At 42.3% G+C, this 17,533-nt stretch overlaps 1 protein-coding gene across 2 annotated transcripts; it reads left to right on the top strand.

Moving 5' to 3' along the window:
- Positions 1-9,972: 9,972 nt before the first annotated feature.
- Positions 9,973-16,519, top strand: LOC120841410. 2 transcript variants are annotated; one of them, XM_040212301.1, is made up of 6 exons: positions 10,622-10,670; positions 13,023-13,180; positions 14,167-14,259; positions 14,638-14,755; positions 15,778-15,819; positions 16,503-16,519. In XM_040212301.1, exons 1-6 carry the CDS (start codon positions 10,622-10,624, stop codon positions 16,517-16,519), a joined length of 477 nt encoding a protein of 158 aa, XP_040068235.1. The 2 variants fall into 2 exon arrangements, 1 of the variants encoding a protein (XP_040068235.1); XR_006076534.1 differs by lacking the exons at positions 10,622-10,670; positions 14,167-14,259; positions 14,638-14,755; positions 15,778-15,819; positions 16,503-16,519 and adding an exon at positions 9,973-10,027 and having other exon boundaries at positions 13,023-13,073.
- Positions 16,520-17,533: the final 1,014 nt, after the last annotated feature.

Raw genomic sequence — 17,533 nt, 5'->3', positions numbered from 1 at the left:
TAGCTGAATGCTCCTCTCAAGAATATGGCTTTAACATATATTTTTTACATAAATATGAAAACTGTGACCCGGACCATTATTGTACGATCTGGCATGGAAACACCCTCTAGCCGACGTAGTCCTCGAATGCTGTTTTGACCTTCCCTGCCGGCAACTTTGATGACGCTCCTAATGTAAACGCATATGCGGTTAATTCCAGTTTAAAGTTTTTCGCCGTTTTTCTGTGAGAGGAATCGCACTTTTTTCTAATTTGAAACAAGGAGAATTTCGAGGAAGGCTTTCGGCCGATACCCCTTTTGTACTTCCGTGCCTCCAAGGGGCTGGTCACTTGACATAATCATGCCTCGTTTACCGTGGCGTTTCCATGTGGATTTTTTTTTGTTACGTCATCGTACATACCAGCGCTCATGCCTTGCCCCAGGAGGTACGTACACAACAAGCAAAGGCCTCCGCACCTGCCGCTCATGTGGCGTCAGTTCAAGCCATGTTTAGTATCCACCGCAGTAAGCAAACCGCTGGTGTATTTTTTTTACACGTTTGAATAGGCCCTTCTCAAAAGGTAGTCTACCCAACATGTGCCGAGCCAAACTCGACGATCTTATGGCGGCACTACGCAGCTTCTCGTCACTAGAAAAAGCGAACGTCTTCGAAGGAATACTCTAGGAAAGGAAAGAATTGTTTCAAACAAGGGGGTCCCTTTAAGTCGCCTATGAGTCACAAAGTTGGGGGTGGTTCAAGTTAGGCGACCTAGTTCTCCTATCACCGTTATTTTACGAATAAATCGGAGCTAATCGCACTGCTACTAGATGGCTCTCACGTTTTAAAGGTGCCATCTACGAAATGAATGCCACTTCCTGAGTACGTCCCTATTTTTCTTCGTTTTTATATTCTAAATGTTGTAGATTGTGGTTGTAAAGGGCGCTGAAGCTTTTTTTTCTTTTTGAAACGGTTTCTGATAGACATTCTTAGAGTTTCCACTCTCCGTTTCTGAGCTGTACGTGTGTTGTTACACGGTAAAATGTGTTCGGCTGCACTGCTTATGTTTAGCTTTGCTACAGCTTTTGCCTGTAATGTATGGATCCTATTTATCTAGAAGCATCTGTATGCCTTGACTAAGTTACGTAAAATCGAAATTTGATTTTTATAGGAGAATTCTCCAAGCTTCTGGACACGATCAACGGCTATCACGCAGTTACCGTGGGCGATATTGCGTGCGAAAAAGAATTTCAATTACACCTTGCAACACAGCATAAAAGGCGTACTGCTTAAATGGGGTTGGGCAATTTTACTGCAGTGATTTTATTCATAGGTGCTTACACAATCGCTGAGCAATAAGAAGCGCAGGGTGTGGCTTAATATCATAACTTTGATTTTTGTTTTCTAGATGGTTTTCTAGCGCTCTTATTGGCAAATCTCGCAATCTCATTAGTTGAAAAGCGATAACGAGGTGCTCTTGAGTCACCACGCCCTTAATCTCTTAAGTTTTAAGTGATTGAATGAGCGGCCTCATAGAATGGTATGGTGCAATATCTTCTTTAAGAAAACGTGCTCATTCGGTCCGTTTACTATGCTGGTAGTTTACTATACTGAAAATTATTTCTTTAGAGACAAAGCAAAATAAAATTGCTACTAGGCTAACTCAAACCTAGTGTCAATTTGTTTATATTTGTGACATCAAGGTTCCGAGGAAGTTTTGGTATCGTTGTGTGGATCTGCTAATTTTAACCTTCTCGAGATTCGTCAGTCACTTATATTGAAGATCGCCGATCAGGTCACGATTTCCAATTTTTCTCAGCCTCTTCCTCCCCTCCTTTCTATCCTGTCCATCGTTGCCCGTTTCCTCCTACCCTAGGGTGAGGAGGATGTTCTGCCCAGCAGAATATCGTATCTGGTCGTCGGCCTTTAATCAGCATCCACATGCTTAGTGCTGACTCCAAACTATGGGCCCGTGAACGCACCTCCGTCTGGTGCCGGGATAGCGTCCTAAAATGTAATTCCTCGATTCGCGTCTGATGACAACGTAGAATTGCCATGCTGTCGCCCGCCGGGATCCTTGCGATGTCACACCAGTGCTGGTACGAGCGAAAGTACGAGCGTTCTCTTGTACGTTTTGCTGGCACTTCTAGCGCCTACCACCGGGACCACGACATCAGGCAGCGTGACACTTCGGCTTCTGTGACGTCGTTCGTTGCAAATTTTGGATCACTTTTGATCTATTCTCTAAACTTGTATCAGCCAAGGGGCCTCAAGAACAAATAGAAAGCAAAACCAAGCTCAGCAGAACGGAAACAGATGTTTTCTTATCCGACAGCTGGTGTACGTCGGCTCTACGTAAAGGTCATGCGCTTTGTTCCTCCCGCTACACGAAGGAATTAACAGAGGGAGTAAATATAGCATACTGATGCAGAACGCAAGTTGCATTGTACGTGCACGAAATGCGCACTTATGCAATGCTTGTGTTTCGCCAAGCTACAAACTGCCAGCATTCCGTTATGGTTGTTGGGCAATGCAGGAAATTACTCTTCGCGTTGTTTCTAGCCTCTCGTTTGTTCCGTTCAGAAGGTATTCAATCTACGTTACTACATGTGGGTGACCGCCTCAAAACGTTCTCTCATCCATCATCGTAAAGTCAAATTAGATGGCCGAAAAGCGAAAAAAAGTTACGAGTATCTAGAAGATTTTTATATGAACAGGTGCGGAAAACGTAAAAAGATAATAATGATTAATGATATAAAGGCTGGTAACAAGATAGCCTAGATCCTTTAGTTTTTTTTTAGTTCATTGTGTGGTATGGGGCCACCCTAAGGGCCAATTGAAGTCATAATGCCTGCACGAGACGGTGGGGGTGCCACAGTTTTCCGGAAGGGTCTATTAGAAGATTTGGGGGGGGGGGGGACACATGAATCATGGGTTTATTGGCTGTGGTCTGCTTTTACTATTTTACATCACCGAAGTATTGACATTGTACGGGGGTTATTTTATTCTAAATTTATAGGCTTTGTTAATTTATTTTTGCTTGTGAATTGAAACTTTACATGAGGGTCTAGGCGCGATTTATTTTCTAAGAATAACACCGTGACATGTGACCGCAGATTTCTTTTTTTCATTTTCTTTTTGTCAGCAAGGATATGTTTGTTGCGGGTACCGCACGGTCAGATGACACTAGCGGTTACGTTCTAGGTGTCGTGTATCCTACCCTGATAGAAATTAGAAGCAGAAATCTGGGAGGCGCTGTTCAACTGGCTGAAGACTATGCCATAGAATTGAAGGAATCCAGTGTTTGGGGGGACAGTCTGTTTTTTTACCGAGGCATGGAAATGAAGAGGAGAATCACGAATTGGTGAGGAATGTTTATCTTTCTTAGAAAGGTATAAATTTTGCTCAGGTTTTCAAACTAGGCTATGTATTAGAAAATAAATATATGGCGCCTGTTCAGCTTGGTAGCATTAAAAAACTAAAACCAAGAAATTAGGACACTCGAAGCTAGGGTGGTTAAATGATGTGGATGTCGGTCAAAAGTTATTTTATACATCTGCTAGTAAATTTAGAGGTTCTTGCATAATTTAACCCGCCATGCAAACAGAATTGTTACTCTAATTATTGACAAAATAATACAAAACCTGTGACCATAAGTGTATATAGGCTGTCCAATGAGATCTGCGGTTCGCACGATATAGACACTATTGATAAAAAGGTTAAAAGGCGCGAACAAACAGGACGAAAAAAGACGCACGTAAAGGCACGTACGACATAATTTTTAGTCTTTTTTCGTCCTGTTTTTTTGCGCCTTTTAACTTTTTAATTGATATGAAAAAACTAGCCCCAACCAAAGTTTTATCAGATACTATTTCCATTGTACTGATGTAAGTGGCTGGTACCACGGAACAACGGCCTCTCAGTACGGTCATTATCTATTCCGATGAAGACGTGTTGCGTAGCTTGGTTGTAGCGTGTTTGTAGCTCGGGTGTCGCAAACGCCGAGTGCATGAGCGCCTCTCTTGGGTAATTTCTACTGTTAGCGGCGTGTTTTTTTTTTCGAGTCGCACCTCGCGAACGGGACTGGATATGTGGCCGTTTCTGTTTTACGGGAGATCGTTGTTAGTTTTCGAAGTGTTATGCGTTTTTGGAGAGTGGGTTAGAGATTAACATTGTTCATAAGTGTGCGGTTCTAACGCTTTGGTAGATTGTTTTCTGTTTTAAAAGAATGCGGTTGAGTTTTATAGGAGCAAACGTTGTATAGTGGGCGTATGTACGATTTCGGTATACAGTGAGTGGTCATAATTTTTAGTTAACGAATAGTTTTCCTCTTACCTACCTCTTAAACGTGTAACATGACGGTCTTCATGATTTGTTTTTATTTCGTAGCATGTCCAACGATCGAAGGACTTTGGTTTCGTCCCGCTCTCTGATATAGCGTGCCGGTATTCGTTTTTGAGCGATTCGCTGTCTGGAATATTAGGGACGAAAGCGAACTTTCAGAGCCGGCGTGTGCCTGAGTGCCCGTCCGTGTTGTGAGCTGTGGTGCACCCGACCAGTTCGTAAACCGTGCTTCGGCGATCGCGAGCTTCCCAGTGAATCAACGTTCACCGCTGACCTGCCTGGATTGGTGCCACCACCATCATCATCGAGGGTGCTCGTCATCATGGGCGACACTCAGCTGAGCGAGTTCACTGCTGGAGGAGCTTCTCCCGGGAGACCATCCGCCACCCCCCCCCCCCCCCCCCCCCCCCCGCCGACTCAAGCCCCCGGAGTCCGAGCCTTGAAGGAGGGGAGGTGTGGAGACCCTTTTCCCGGCCCCTCGTCCCTCCGTGACCTTCCCGTTTCCCACAGCCGTCCTGTCGTGCAATGTCCGATCCCTCCGGGGGGACGGGGCAAGCGCTCCCTCATTCAGCGCTGACGTCCAAGGGTCGGCTCGCGGCAAGGTTTCCGATCTAACGGTTGGAGGGACAAAGGCAGGAAAGTCTTAAAAGGGGAAGCGAGAAAAAGGGTGGGTCTCTGTTGCTGCCGACCTGGGGGTAAACGAGTGACGGAGTGGAGCTCGGACGGCGGGGGACGGGGGCGGGGGGGTGCGGACACTACGCCGAGTGATGGACTCGACCAACGGACCGGACAGCGACCCTGGACGATGACGTCCCCATGACGCGGTGTGGATGACTACCGCTGGGACTAGGGGCAGCTGCCATGGACGTCCCCAAGGCCTGGCTTTTGACCATTCCCCGACCCCAAAACACCTCAGGCAATAAGTGAGTAAACAAACACCTTCGCCGAGAGCGAAGTATTGCTTTGTCATGTTCATACGGAAAGAGGGTCTTTGGGAATCGGACTTAGATGCCCGCAACACATATCCGAAAGCGTCTGTGCCCGTAATATTGCATGGCTCAGTCCATGTGAACGTGGCCCGCTACTCTTCTCATCCGATACCAAGGGAGGAGGCCAGACGTGGCCTCTCTGTGCCCACACAGACTTCGTACACTTGCTACTCGTCTCGAGCGTGCTGTTTTTCAGAGAGATACCACCTCTGCCGGCAATCTCAGGTCGCAATCCACGAAGGTTTCTGTTGGAATGCGGCTAGGCAAAACTCGAGGACTGCCATCCATGCGTCATAGCGTTGGCGGGTCTTCACGAAGGACCGTCACAACAACGATGCCACCGTATCGTTATTTTACACCGTAACAGAAGACATTTGTTCCAGGATGATTCAGGTGGTCCACTGCTCTCAAAAATTCCAAAGTTCCTGCACAATCTTCAAGGAGGTAACCTACAACAAAATTACGTATTGTCCTTTCATACAGTAGCCTGGGTAAAGTTTTACGTTCAAGGCCACACCTACAGATACACGAATACCAGATTATTCCACCGTGACGTGATGTGATCACTGTTGACCGGGGCGCCCATTTTGAACAGGAGCATGATGACGTTTTTATAGGATTTAGGGTGACATGAAATTTATTTGAGGTCGAAGTCTTTTTGCATCGCTCATGAGACACACAGAATTCCAGGGAAGAGACCTCGGTCAATCCTAGACTGAAAGTTTTTGAGCCCATTGAAGACTCCTTGCCACTTGGAACCGTACAGCGAGGCGACGTCGCTTGGCACTTTAAGGTGAAGTGCCAAGCCTGCGAGAAAGTAATCTCGTCATCAAAAACTTCCATTTCAAGCTTAATCTCAGTTGGCGTCTCAAACATAATTTTAAAATATATTGCAGTATCAGTATTTGAATATTTGTATTTCTGCCCTCAGTGAATTGTATTCCTGTATTAGTATTTCTAAAGACTTTATGCTTATTTTTAAAATGTATCTCCGATACGTATCGCGATAGATTTTTCCAAATATATTGCATTATCAGTATTTTTGCTCCTCTTTTCATCTCTCCCGGTACTTGTATTCCCAAATACATTTTTGAGTATTTCTGCCCAACCCTGGTATGGACCTTAATTTTTGTCGACATGATTTATTGCCATTCGCGTTGCGAGCGGCGCTATCATGTTACTGAGAACTATAATAGTTGCGTGTCGCTGTTGCGTATACCATGTGAGATAAAATGCTGTCACAGGCTCAACGGGAACTTCAATCAGCTTTACTAACCCAAGACATGACGAAAGTATGGTCCTGCTCGAGGCGGCTCGGCGTGAAAGCGTTGGAGTCTTGGGCTCCCGCAGGGACATGTACCGATCTATCAGCACACCACAGGCGCAAAAAGGTATGTTTGGATGAAAAACATGGATGGATGTGCCGGAAAGATCGCGGCGTGCTAAATGAGGTATGACAGAAGCTTATTAAAATAGACCCTGACGAGTATTGGAAACTGCAGTGCGTCAGCCTGGAACAGTTTCTGCATCTCCATTCGCGCGTGGAACTAAGAGCCGCGCCACAAACCGAACAAAAAACACAATGACTCGCCAATTTTGTTTTTCTAAAAAAAAAAAACTTTTTTAGATGTATTACACTAACTGCTTTTCAAGCTAGAGGGAGACTGAAGTGGTTTTATATTTAAGGGGACAGATCCCCAAAAGGGTCAACTTTTGAACCCTTGGCGTAAAATTAATGAAATTTACAGGGCAGGCTGATAGTCATGCTAGAGGATGCGTAACAAAATTTTAAGTCTGCCGGTTTAATCGGAAGGAAATTAGAGCAGCTTCTATCAGTAACACGCCTACATTGCTTAGTTAATCCATCGTTGGAAAACTATCACAATATTAAAATCGTTTTTCTGCTAGATATGTAGCGGAGTGCCTAGGGGGTGCGGCTATGGAAAGTTTCTTGTAAAAAGTAATTTATTTCTTTAAATGTTTTCTTTTGCAAAATTGGTCAACTTTTAGTCTTCTCTGGCTTCGACAAAATGGTAACATTTGTTTATAAAAGACATCCGTAAAGTGACAAAACAATTCCATAGCCGCATTCCTTATTAAATTTGAGTCAGGAAAAGTGAAGAACGAGCCGTCCCTTTATCGCCCTTATCAAACGATAGATTGACTAAAATAAAATTTCTAGCAAAAAGCGGAACAGAGAAAAGTGTGTTCAAATTGCTGCAAACCCTACCTTTTGTTTAGCTTCACTGGACAGAAAATAATGTATAAAAAAGTTAACCATGCAGTGTAAACTAATTAAACTTTTTGCGTTAAACCTCTAGATGTTAGTGGATGCAAATATATCATTTTTCAGAATCAACTTTTCTTGCAGAATGTTTTTTGTTGTTTTTTGGGTAGTTGCTTGCCTTAAGAAAAAACACCAAAATCGTCTTCATTTGGCCTCCCATGATCACGAGTATAAAAAACTATTTTTCAATTTGGCTCACGGAGGCTGCAGAAACTATTTTTTTAAAGTTAATATCAAAGTGCACGGGGCGTGGCGCGATACTAGGAGTTTTCGGAATCCCTGCTTAGCGCATCTTCAGCACCTGTCAAAGCTATCCGCGTGCACTCTTCCTGTGTTCGAAAAGGTCAGAGATAGACGTCACGACTGACGTCAGTGCGGAAAACTACACCTTGCAAGCTTCCGATTGCACGCGCTGCCCAAACGAGCGACACGCGCTTGGTGGAACAGTGGTTACAATACGACGTCACTACCGGCCGGAGGTTTTTCGGGTTTTCTCATGTTTACTATAAATCATCGTGGAAAATGAACATGGTATTCAAAGTCACGGGATAAAAATACTCTAGAATTCTTCTCTAACTCGTTTCTATTTTTTTCAAGCATTGTTTCAGCTTCTTTTCAAAGGCTCTCAGCTATTCAGTCTTTTCACTCCGCGCGCCCGCGGACTGAAATAATACTTTAATTTATTGCAGTAATTTGTTCTATGAAGAACATAGAAGCTTCGGTGTTACTAAATGAGAAAAAATACGAAATCTTTTTTGACGATTTACGATCAGGAACGAGTACAAGAGGACTCCGTTCATTTCGACCAATCGCCCGACGTGCCTCAATTGATGTCGAGGTTCACGTCATTCATAAGCTGGTTTTTTCCGCAGTCTCGGGCGCGACGCCCGAGAAAAAACATGGAAGGGACCATGAAGACCACTTTGAAGTTAACTTTAACGATTGATAGGAACGCCAAGCGCTTGCGCGCAGCACAAATTTATTGAATAGAACCAGCAACAATCACACCGGGACCGATGAGAGCTACTCTCATCTGTTCCGGTGTGATTGTTGCTGGGTCTATTCAATTATTTGTGCGACGCGCAAGCGCTTGGCGTTCATATCAATTGTTAAAGTGAACCTCAAAGTGGTTTTCATGGTCCCTTAGAGGTTTTTTTTAAGAGATTCGCGTTTGATTAATGACGAATTGCACTCGTCGTTATGGCGCGTTCCGGGATGCACTTTTTTGGAGGGCGCGTTTGCCACTGGTCTTTTGAGATGAACCTGGATGTCTATCGCACGCCCTTTTGGAGCAGCGCCGGCTCTGATTTAGGGTTCGGAACGCCCAGATCTCGATCGGCTGATCTTCCCGGAGCCGAGTGGAAGGCGATCTTTGGGAGACGTAACTTCCTGCCTCGTCGAGCATGACTGGAACGGCGGTCGACCGACTTGTGATGGCGGTTTCCGGAAATGACGATAGCCCAGTACGATGCGGAATGCCGGGACGACAGTTGGTCACTCTCGCAACCCTGTCGTCTTCCGCTGATGAAGTCGGAGGCACGGTGGCTCCGCACCAATCGGATGCTCCGTAGTGGATTTAGACTAGGGATCTTAAACGACCAGGAGAATGGTCGTTTTGACACGCCTGCGAACGCTTACGAAGAGTGAACACAGTGGCGTCATCTAACGGGCAGCCCTGGATACCTCACGGTCTCCCTACAGTTTTGGGTGTCATCCTTAGGCATTACTGTATTATCTCGTTAAAAAAGTAGGTTGATTTAAAAACTGAAAATAAATGTACAGAAAGGAGCACTCGCACCCCTAACTAAAGCCAAAAGAACAGCGTGCATCCCGTTATGGTGAGAAGAGACCAATGTCCCAATGTTGCCAGATTCAGCTTCTTTTGTACATACTCTGTATTCTAGAACATTTCGAGCATGAACGAGGGATACGTTAGAAAATGATAACGTTCTAGAACAGGGGAGAAAGATAAAATGAGAAATTTGGCTGGTGGGGCCTTAGCCCCGTGCCTTCCCGTGGGTGGTGAGCGCGACGCCATCTCGGTCGTGAATATGTCAATAGAAATCACTTGAGTAAACGTATCCCTCAAGAGGTGTTCTGAACTTCCCTAGCAGCAAGTGAGATGCCGCTCATAAAATACACGATTGTTAAATCTCAGTTTTACGTGCTATGACTGTTATATAGTGTATGGAATCGCACTTTTTTCTATCGAAGCGACGAGAGATTTGAGGAAGCCATTTGTCGAAAACCGCCGGTGTATTCTTCCGCATCTTCGACGCGTCTTCGTGACATTAACATGTCTCGTTAGCCGCGGCATTTATGTGTGGCCGGCATGTGACCTCACATCACATACTTATTTTCATGCATTGATGCAGAAGCCACGTGCTCAGCAAGCAATGGCCACCAGAATGGCCGCTGCTGTGACGTCAGTGTAAGCCATATTTAGTCTTCACCGCGATAACCAAACCGCTGGTATCTCCTTTTTGACGCCCGCTTCAATAGACCCTTTTCAATATTTAGTCTCACCTACTACGTGCAGAACCAAACTCGACGCTCAAATTGCGGCGCTACGAAGCTTCTACACTCTTGGAAAAGCGAACGCCTTTGAAAGCATACCACAGAGAAGCGGAGAATTCATTCTAACAAGTTGGCAATTTAAAGTCATCTCTTATTCACAAAATCGAGAGTGTTTCAAGGTAGACAATCTTGATCTTCTATCACCGACATTAGTGCGGAGAAATTGGAGCTATTGAGACTGCCACGAGATGGCTCTTACTTTTGAAAAGGGTCCATTGCCGGTGTTAATGCTCGTCTCGTGCAAAAGCTGTGTTTAACAACATAATAAGTGCAACTTCCTGTGTGCGTCATTCGACGTATTTTTTTCATGATCTCACATTATTGTATTGCTTTCATTATTATCGCAAAGGGCGCTGAATCTTTTCACCCTTTAAAAAGGTTCCTGACAAAGGCATTCTTTCATTTTGAAATATAAATTTCTCCCTCACGGACGTCTTTATGACGAAAAATGTATTCTGCTACACTCATCATTTTCAGCATAGCTACTGCTCACGCCGGTGATGTATTGATTCTATTTATGCAGAAGCTTCCGCATGGCGTTTTTCTTAGTGACGTAAAATAGAATTTTACATTTCTCCTAGGCTTCAACCTCCGAGCTTTTGGGCACGATAAACAGTTATCATGGAAATTCCGCACACAATATTGCAGACGAGAAATAATTTGTATTACGGCATGCACCATGCCCCCGAAACGCGTAGAATTTAAATAGGCTTCGGTAGACATACTGCATTGATGGTGTTCATAGATTCCTTTATAGTCGCTGACAAATAAGACGCGCAGGATGTGGCTTAATACTATAATCTTGATTCTTGCTTCGAGATTGCTTCTTTCGTGTTCTTATCCTCTAATACCGGAATCCTACTGGATGAGAAGAAATAATGAGATGCTCGTTAGTCAGCACGTCCTTCACTTTGGTTGTCAATGATTGTAGAAGCGGCATGTAGCGGCATATATAAATATATGCCGCTACATCACCCGATAACATGACGGGTTGATTCGGACGCTTTAATTCGTTGGTATTCTACCGGGCATCTAAAATAGCGGCCAGGCTATTTAAATCTACCGCAAAATTCGGTTTCTTAAGCCATCACTCTAGGATTTTGTGCAGCGTTGCCCACAGGGGGCGGGTATTTTTCAATAAAATTCGCAACGAGCGAACTTACCTGAGGAAAAAGAAAAAAAAGCAATACTCTTAATTCCTGTGGAAACCCAGCAGAGCCGCCGGTCTTCTGAATAGGGCGCCTTATTGTTTGAAAACTGGTGATTTCGCTGCGTTTCCATAGGAGTTAAGCCTTTTTTTTACATTTTTCTCAGGTAAGCTCGCTTCTTGTAAAGTTTATAAAACAAATGCACCACCTGTGTGCGAAGCTGCAGAACATCGTGGCGCGATGGGTTAAGAAACGGGATTTTGCGGTCGATTTAAAGAGTTGGCAGCTACCTGATACACCCGGTACTACATCCAAATGTCTTTAAAAACACAAGCAAAATAAAATTGAGACTAGATTAACGCAAACCTAGTGATTATATGTTTTTTATATCTGTGACATAGAATTTCCGAACGAAATTCTTGTACTCTCAACCACTCTGACGTCATATAAGTTCCATGCCGTTGGCCAGGATCCTGGCGGTGTCGCAGTGGTGGTGGTACGAGCCAAATGTACGAGCTTTTCATTTTAATTTTGCCCGGGAATTCTGGCACCAAGCGCAAGGGTTGCGACATCCGAGAGCATGACACTTCGGCTCCTGTGAGGTCGTGTGTAGAAAATTCGGGATTACGTTTAAGGTATGGATGCGATAGGATCTTTAACTCACCAGTCCCAGACGAGCTCTAAAGGCATCGTACTCCACAGTTCGGCCAGCCAAAGGGCGTCACAAATAGGTACAAAGCGACACCGAGGTCATCATACGGGAAACAGTTATTCTCGTATTCAACGTCTGAGGTACGTCAGGTGTGCGTAAAGACCAGGCACTTGGTTCCTCCTATTACACCTACAAATTAAGAGAGGATGCAAATGTTGCTCTTTAATGCGGAACGCCAATTGCATTGTACGTGCACGAATGCACAATAACGTAATGTTTTTGTTTTGCCCAGTTCCAAACTGCCAGAAATCCTTTCAAGTTGTTGGGTCTTTGAGAAAATTACGCTTCGCGCTTTTCTTAGCCTCTGTTCGTTCGGATTACGTGTACAATCGGAGTTACCAAATAGATCTGACTGTCCCAAAAGGATGTTCCATTGATCGTGGTGCCGTACAACTAGAGTGGTGAAGAGCGAAAAGTTCGACAGATTGTCAAAAGGTTTTCGCAAGAACAGGAACGTAGGCGTTGTACAAAAGATTAAGGTTATAACCATCATGAACAACAACTTGGCAACAAGGTAATCTAGATTCTTCAGTGCGTTTCTTTTATGTGGTATGGCACTCTAATAGCATTTTGAGGTCTAGCGAAGTAGCATATCTTCTCATCAGCTGCATATTAAGAAATGCATATGAAAGGATAAATAATGTTGACGAAACACGATTGGAAGATGCCCCCCCCCCCCCCTCTCCCTTCCCCCGATTTTCTAATTCTGTTCCGTTCAAACTATCCATATGAGTGTAGGCTTGCTTCCCGCGGTGTACTTTTATTGCATTACGTTTCCAACGTCTTGTCATTGCAGAAGGGCTTTCTTATTTTCGTTGAGTTAATTGTCCTTTGTTTTTGAAAGAGAACTTTGCTGGGAGATCTATTTACGATATTTTTTTTTATTAGAAAAACACCGTGACTTGTGACCAACGTTATCTTTTGTCGTCTTTACCGAGAAGTTTGTTGCGAGTATGGAGCGTCGGATAACAGGAGCGGTTACGTTCCAGGTGTCGTGTATCCGGTTCTGATTGAAAGCAGAAGCGGCAACTCAAGAGGCGCTGTTCAACTTTCTAAAGACTACGTCATAGACTTGGAAGAATCCAGTGTTTTAGGGGACAGTCTGTATTTTTCCGATGCTAAGTATGGAGAGGTGAATCACGAATTGGTAAGGAAAGATTACCTTTCACAAGAAAGCATGCTTCCGTCCCATTGGTTGAAATTCAATTAATTAACTTAAAAAATAAACATTCCACCTGTTTTTTTGCTCAGAAGTTTCTTTATGTGCCCGCTAGTGTCTTTGGAGGTTTTCGTACATCTCAAATTGCCGTTCAAGCAGAATTGTCTCCGCTTATAATAACGTAAATAACGCACATTTGTTTAAATGACGTGCCGACTCCCACGATTTCTTTTTTGCATTCATTGAAAAAGTTTTCTTCCTGGATGATTTATGCAACCATTCACCCCGATATTCGTTCTGCGTCTTGTTGAAATTCATTGAATGGAATCATTTACTGTGTTTTTATAAAATGCCATAGCTTGCAAAAAAAAGCATGAGCAATTCCACTCTGTAAAGGTGGAAGACCAGCGAAGCTGTTTAGCACACTACACAGACGTGTCAAAAAATTTTGAACAAAGGTACGACCAGATTTATTGTCTTGATTGGCGGTCATCGTGACGAGCCGGAGGCAAAAAGACACCCGCAATGCGACGGCCACCTGGCGGAATGAAGACGCGCGCGAAGGGACCGCCAATTCGGGGGGGCGGTAGGAACGGAAACTAGGCTCGCAAGCGCTCTGGACGACTACAAGGAGAGGGCGGTGCGAGAGTAGACATAGCGGATGCGGGTCGCACAAAGCCAAATCTTTGAGAAACGTTTATTATCTACCTGAGACTCTACTGATCTTGAAAATGGAGCCTATTGATAACTAATCTACTGAAGATGCATATCCAAGTGATGAGACATAAGCTTTTGCATAAAATGAAGCGATTTTGTACGAAATTCGGGAACTGAGCTTTTATAGACGCACACAAAAGATCCACGAAACCCTAGCGATAAATAGCTTGGCTATAAAAATAACCGTTTAGCATTTCAGCTGCTACTAATATGAATATTACTTCGCAGTTATTTTTCTCATTATATGTTCTTTTTAGATGGATACTACAGACATACGTAATAGTGTTTATGAAAATTCGGAACACAAGGCGTCCTTTACAATTACTGAAACAGACGTAGGAATTGAAATGGTATGTCCACATTTTTTAAGTATATATTCTTATAGGAACAATAAATACGATTATACAAATGCACAGAAGGTTATGCAATCGCTATTTATAAATCCTGTACTTGTTAACAACATAGATTTTCGCGAACATTTTATAAAACTGCAGGCTTTTTTAAGTTCCGTATAAAGGAGGGTGTATTAAGCATATTGGTACTTCACACCGCCACAGCGTCTAAAGAACATTATTTATGAGAATTTTAAAATACATATATAGAATACTTTCTCCATAAATTGCTTTCTAACCAATTGAATTTTTATTGAAATGTTTGTTCAGCGATTCAAAAACGGTCTGCAACGGGTAATGCCTGCAATATTCAGAAATCTTTCACTTTTTTAACAGGAAGGATACCTAAACTTTACACATGGAATTGAGCCATTGCGAATACATGACAAATCCGGCCGTGTCCCTCACAGAATATTTACGCTCCCAACGTCTGAAGAGGCGATTCACTCGGAAAGTAAGTGGCAGAATGAAACACTACACACTAAATATTTGTTGAAAATTCGATCTTCAAAGGCTAGACTTCCTAAAGCAAAAATGATTAGAAATTTTGAACGTACAACCGAATTCCTTCCTTCAGCGTTCGCTTCAGGTGCAATGTCAATAGTGGTATGCTCCCAGTTATTTGCCATTTATTCTCTCGATGAATTAATTCACCTCCCGTTTTTTCACTCTCAACACATTCTGTTTAAAGCGTGGCGAAATGACCGCAATAATTGATTATCATTGTAAAATGAAAAGGGGAAGTGCTTGCAAAGGCGACGGCCCCTGAGTGTCTCATTATTTTTTTACTTGCATCATTTCAACGGCTCCTGTATCAGTGATCTGAGTATGTAATCCGATGTTCAAAGTATTCAGAGTATCAGAGTATGTACGATCTCAAATCGTACCAATAATTAGCCCATTCTGAGTTAACGGAAGAGGTCAGTGGTTTGGCAATCGGAAAAAGTTCTTATATCCTTATACTCAGGACAACCTACCTTAAGTGCGTTCAAAGTTTCCGTTCTCTTTTTCTTAAATAATTTATTTGGGAGCACTTAAGAGTTCCAAGCAAACATGTTTCTACAAACGATATTTTTGACGCGGAATATACTCACAATTATAACGTACCTTATATTTGTACTTAATTATGCTTGCGTTTTAGGTAACACATGCAAAAATATCACTTCGTCGTCTTTTCTTTCAAACAAAAATAATTATCTACTTTATTTTGGAATAGTTCAGTTTTGAGGTGATGGTATTTGAATCAACACATATGCGCTGACATCGGATATTGTAACAATTTGAGAAAAGTATCTTGACGATATCTTAACGACTGAAAACCGCAAAATTGGGACAACAAAAAAAAACAAAGAATTTTAATTGACAGCAAAACAGGAACTATTCCTGTATAATTTTGCTGAAGAAGCATGCCTTTCACAAGTTATAACCTTTGACTTTAATTACTTTTTACATTCAGTATCACTATGATGTTTACAGTTCCCGTTGAAGAACGTTCTGATGAAAGTCTACCGCCAAAAAGTAAGCTTATTTTGTTTGTAAAACATTTAACATTTCTCAGCAATCCTCTCAACCAATTCTAGAAACACCAAGGAGCAGGCTGCAATTGCAGTTACATGCGCGGCATACATACTGGCCATTTTATAACCTTGATGCAATTTTCTGTACACAGTAGAAACCCTAATTTTTCTTCTTTAGGTTTTTGCTTTGAAGTATTTCGGTACACGGCAGCTAGTGCTGCACGTTTAACTACAATTCGATATCGCACTTTGAGGATTTAATGAATTGGAAAACGTTCAATTGGAAAGACAGTTTCACTATCTTGCACAGAAAGCAAGCTAACATTTTTCTCGCATCGTGCATATTAAAAAAATGATTACACATTTAATTCTAAACTTGGGATGCACTGAGGACATGTCATGATTTGAAACCTTCTAGGTGACACTGCAGAGCCACCCACCGTGTGGCGACCTGAAATGTACGTCATGTTTGACAGTGCAATACACAAGTCCCTCAATGAAAACAAATTGATACAGGCTCGATACATCATAAGGCTAATGAACATCGTGCGTATGGTTTACATTGGTTCTTGTTCAGAAATAATATAGTGTTTCTAGTTTTCATTGACCAAAAAAAAGTGCTTATTGAGGCTTTTATCCTCCAATTGCTGAGACCCGTTCGAATCCCTTATTTCTTCCACGAAGGTGAATGCAATCTTTAAGACGGTTCGCAAGCCCCGAATAAACCTCCAGCTTGTTGGAATATGCGGGTTTCAGGTGCGTACTCATTGTCCAGCCCCCACACATTGGTATCATTAAATTTGAAAGTCTTGTTATTGCCGACAATAGTGCAACACAATTGTGAACTGAAATTTTTTAGAAGAAAACAAAATTTTTGTCATATAAAGTCAACTTTTTTACTCGAAACCTTTTGGATCAGATTGCGCTTTGCCAAGGAGAATCGAGTGAGCGGAAAACAATAAATATTTGTCTAACTATAAATTATTGGATGTCTATGATTTAAATCAGATTCATTTGCGTTATACCAGATTAATTTATTTTACATTAGTACAGCTATAAAATAGTGTATTTGATGACTAGATGTATTTTTGAACATGACAGGTTGACTAATAAATCCATCCGACCACTAAAAATAATGCCGAAAAATTAATTACAGTAAATTTAAAGCATGGTTTAAGTGACTTTTTTCTTTATTAAACTTTGACTTTGTAGAACAAAAAGAAAACAGCTTAATATTGTATGGTTGCGCTTCGCTCAGACGACTGCTTTATGCTTGATTTCAGTGCGTTATAAGATTTTTTGTTTTCTTTAGCGATTCCTTGATTTAAAAAGCAAACAATGCATATACAATGCATTGCATGAGAGAATAATGGTAAATTATAAAACTATTTTGGGATTATTTTTGTGGAAATGTTTTTATTCAAAATATTGTAGTGAAACAGGTATGATTTAAAAACACTTTTGAAATAATGACAAAAATCACAATTTAAATCGTCCAGACTTTTATTCTCCACCATGCTATTAACGCTCATGTTTTCTGGGTTGCTAGAGTATTGTATTGGTCAGCTTGATGCAATGTTGTGTTTTTGATATGATAGTGCTGCAGAGCACGTTTACACAATTGTACCGGATGCAAAAATATGTTCAGTATTGTGATTTATATAATAGGTAAATATTGAAAATATTATTAGTTACTATAGAAACTACCACACGTT

Source organism: Ixodes scapularis, unplaced genomic scaffold, assembly GCF_016920785.2.
Source record: "Ixodes scapularis isolate PalLabHiFi unplaced genomic scaffold, ASM1692078v2 PGA_scaffold6__148_contigs__length_123643588, whole genome shotgun sequence".
Classification (NCBI taxonomy): Eukaryota; Metazoa; Arthropoda; class Arachnida; order Ixodida; family Ixodidae; genus Ixodes; species Ixodes scapularis.
The sequence above is the reverse complement of the archived record's forward strand: the minus strand, read 5'-3'. Positions and strand labels throughout refer to the sequence as shown.

Coding starts and splice junctions, on each gene's coding strand:
- LOC120841410 (XM_040212301.1), top strand. CDS start 10,622: ATGTATTCTGCTACACTCATCATTTTCAGCATAGCTACTGCTCACGCC. Junction 14,260..14,637: donor CAGACGTAGGAATTGAAATG/GTATGTCCACAT, acceptor CTTTTTTAACAG/GAAGGATACCTAAACTTTAC. Junction 14,756..15,777: donor AGAGGCGATTCACTCGGAAA/GTAAGTGGCAGA, acceptor TGATGTTTACAG/TTCCCGTTGAAGAACGTTCT.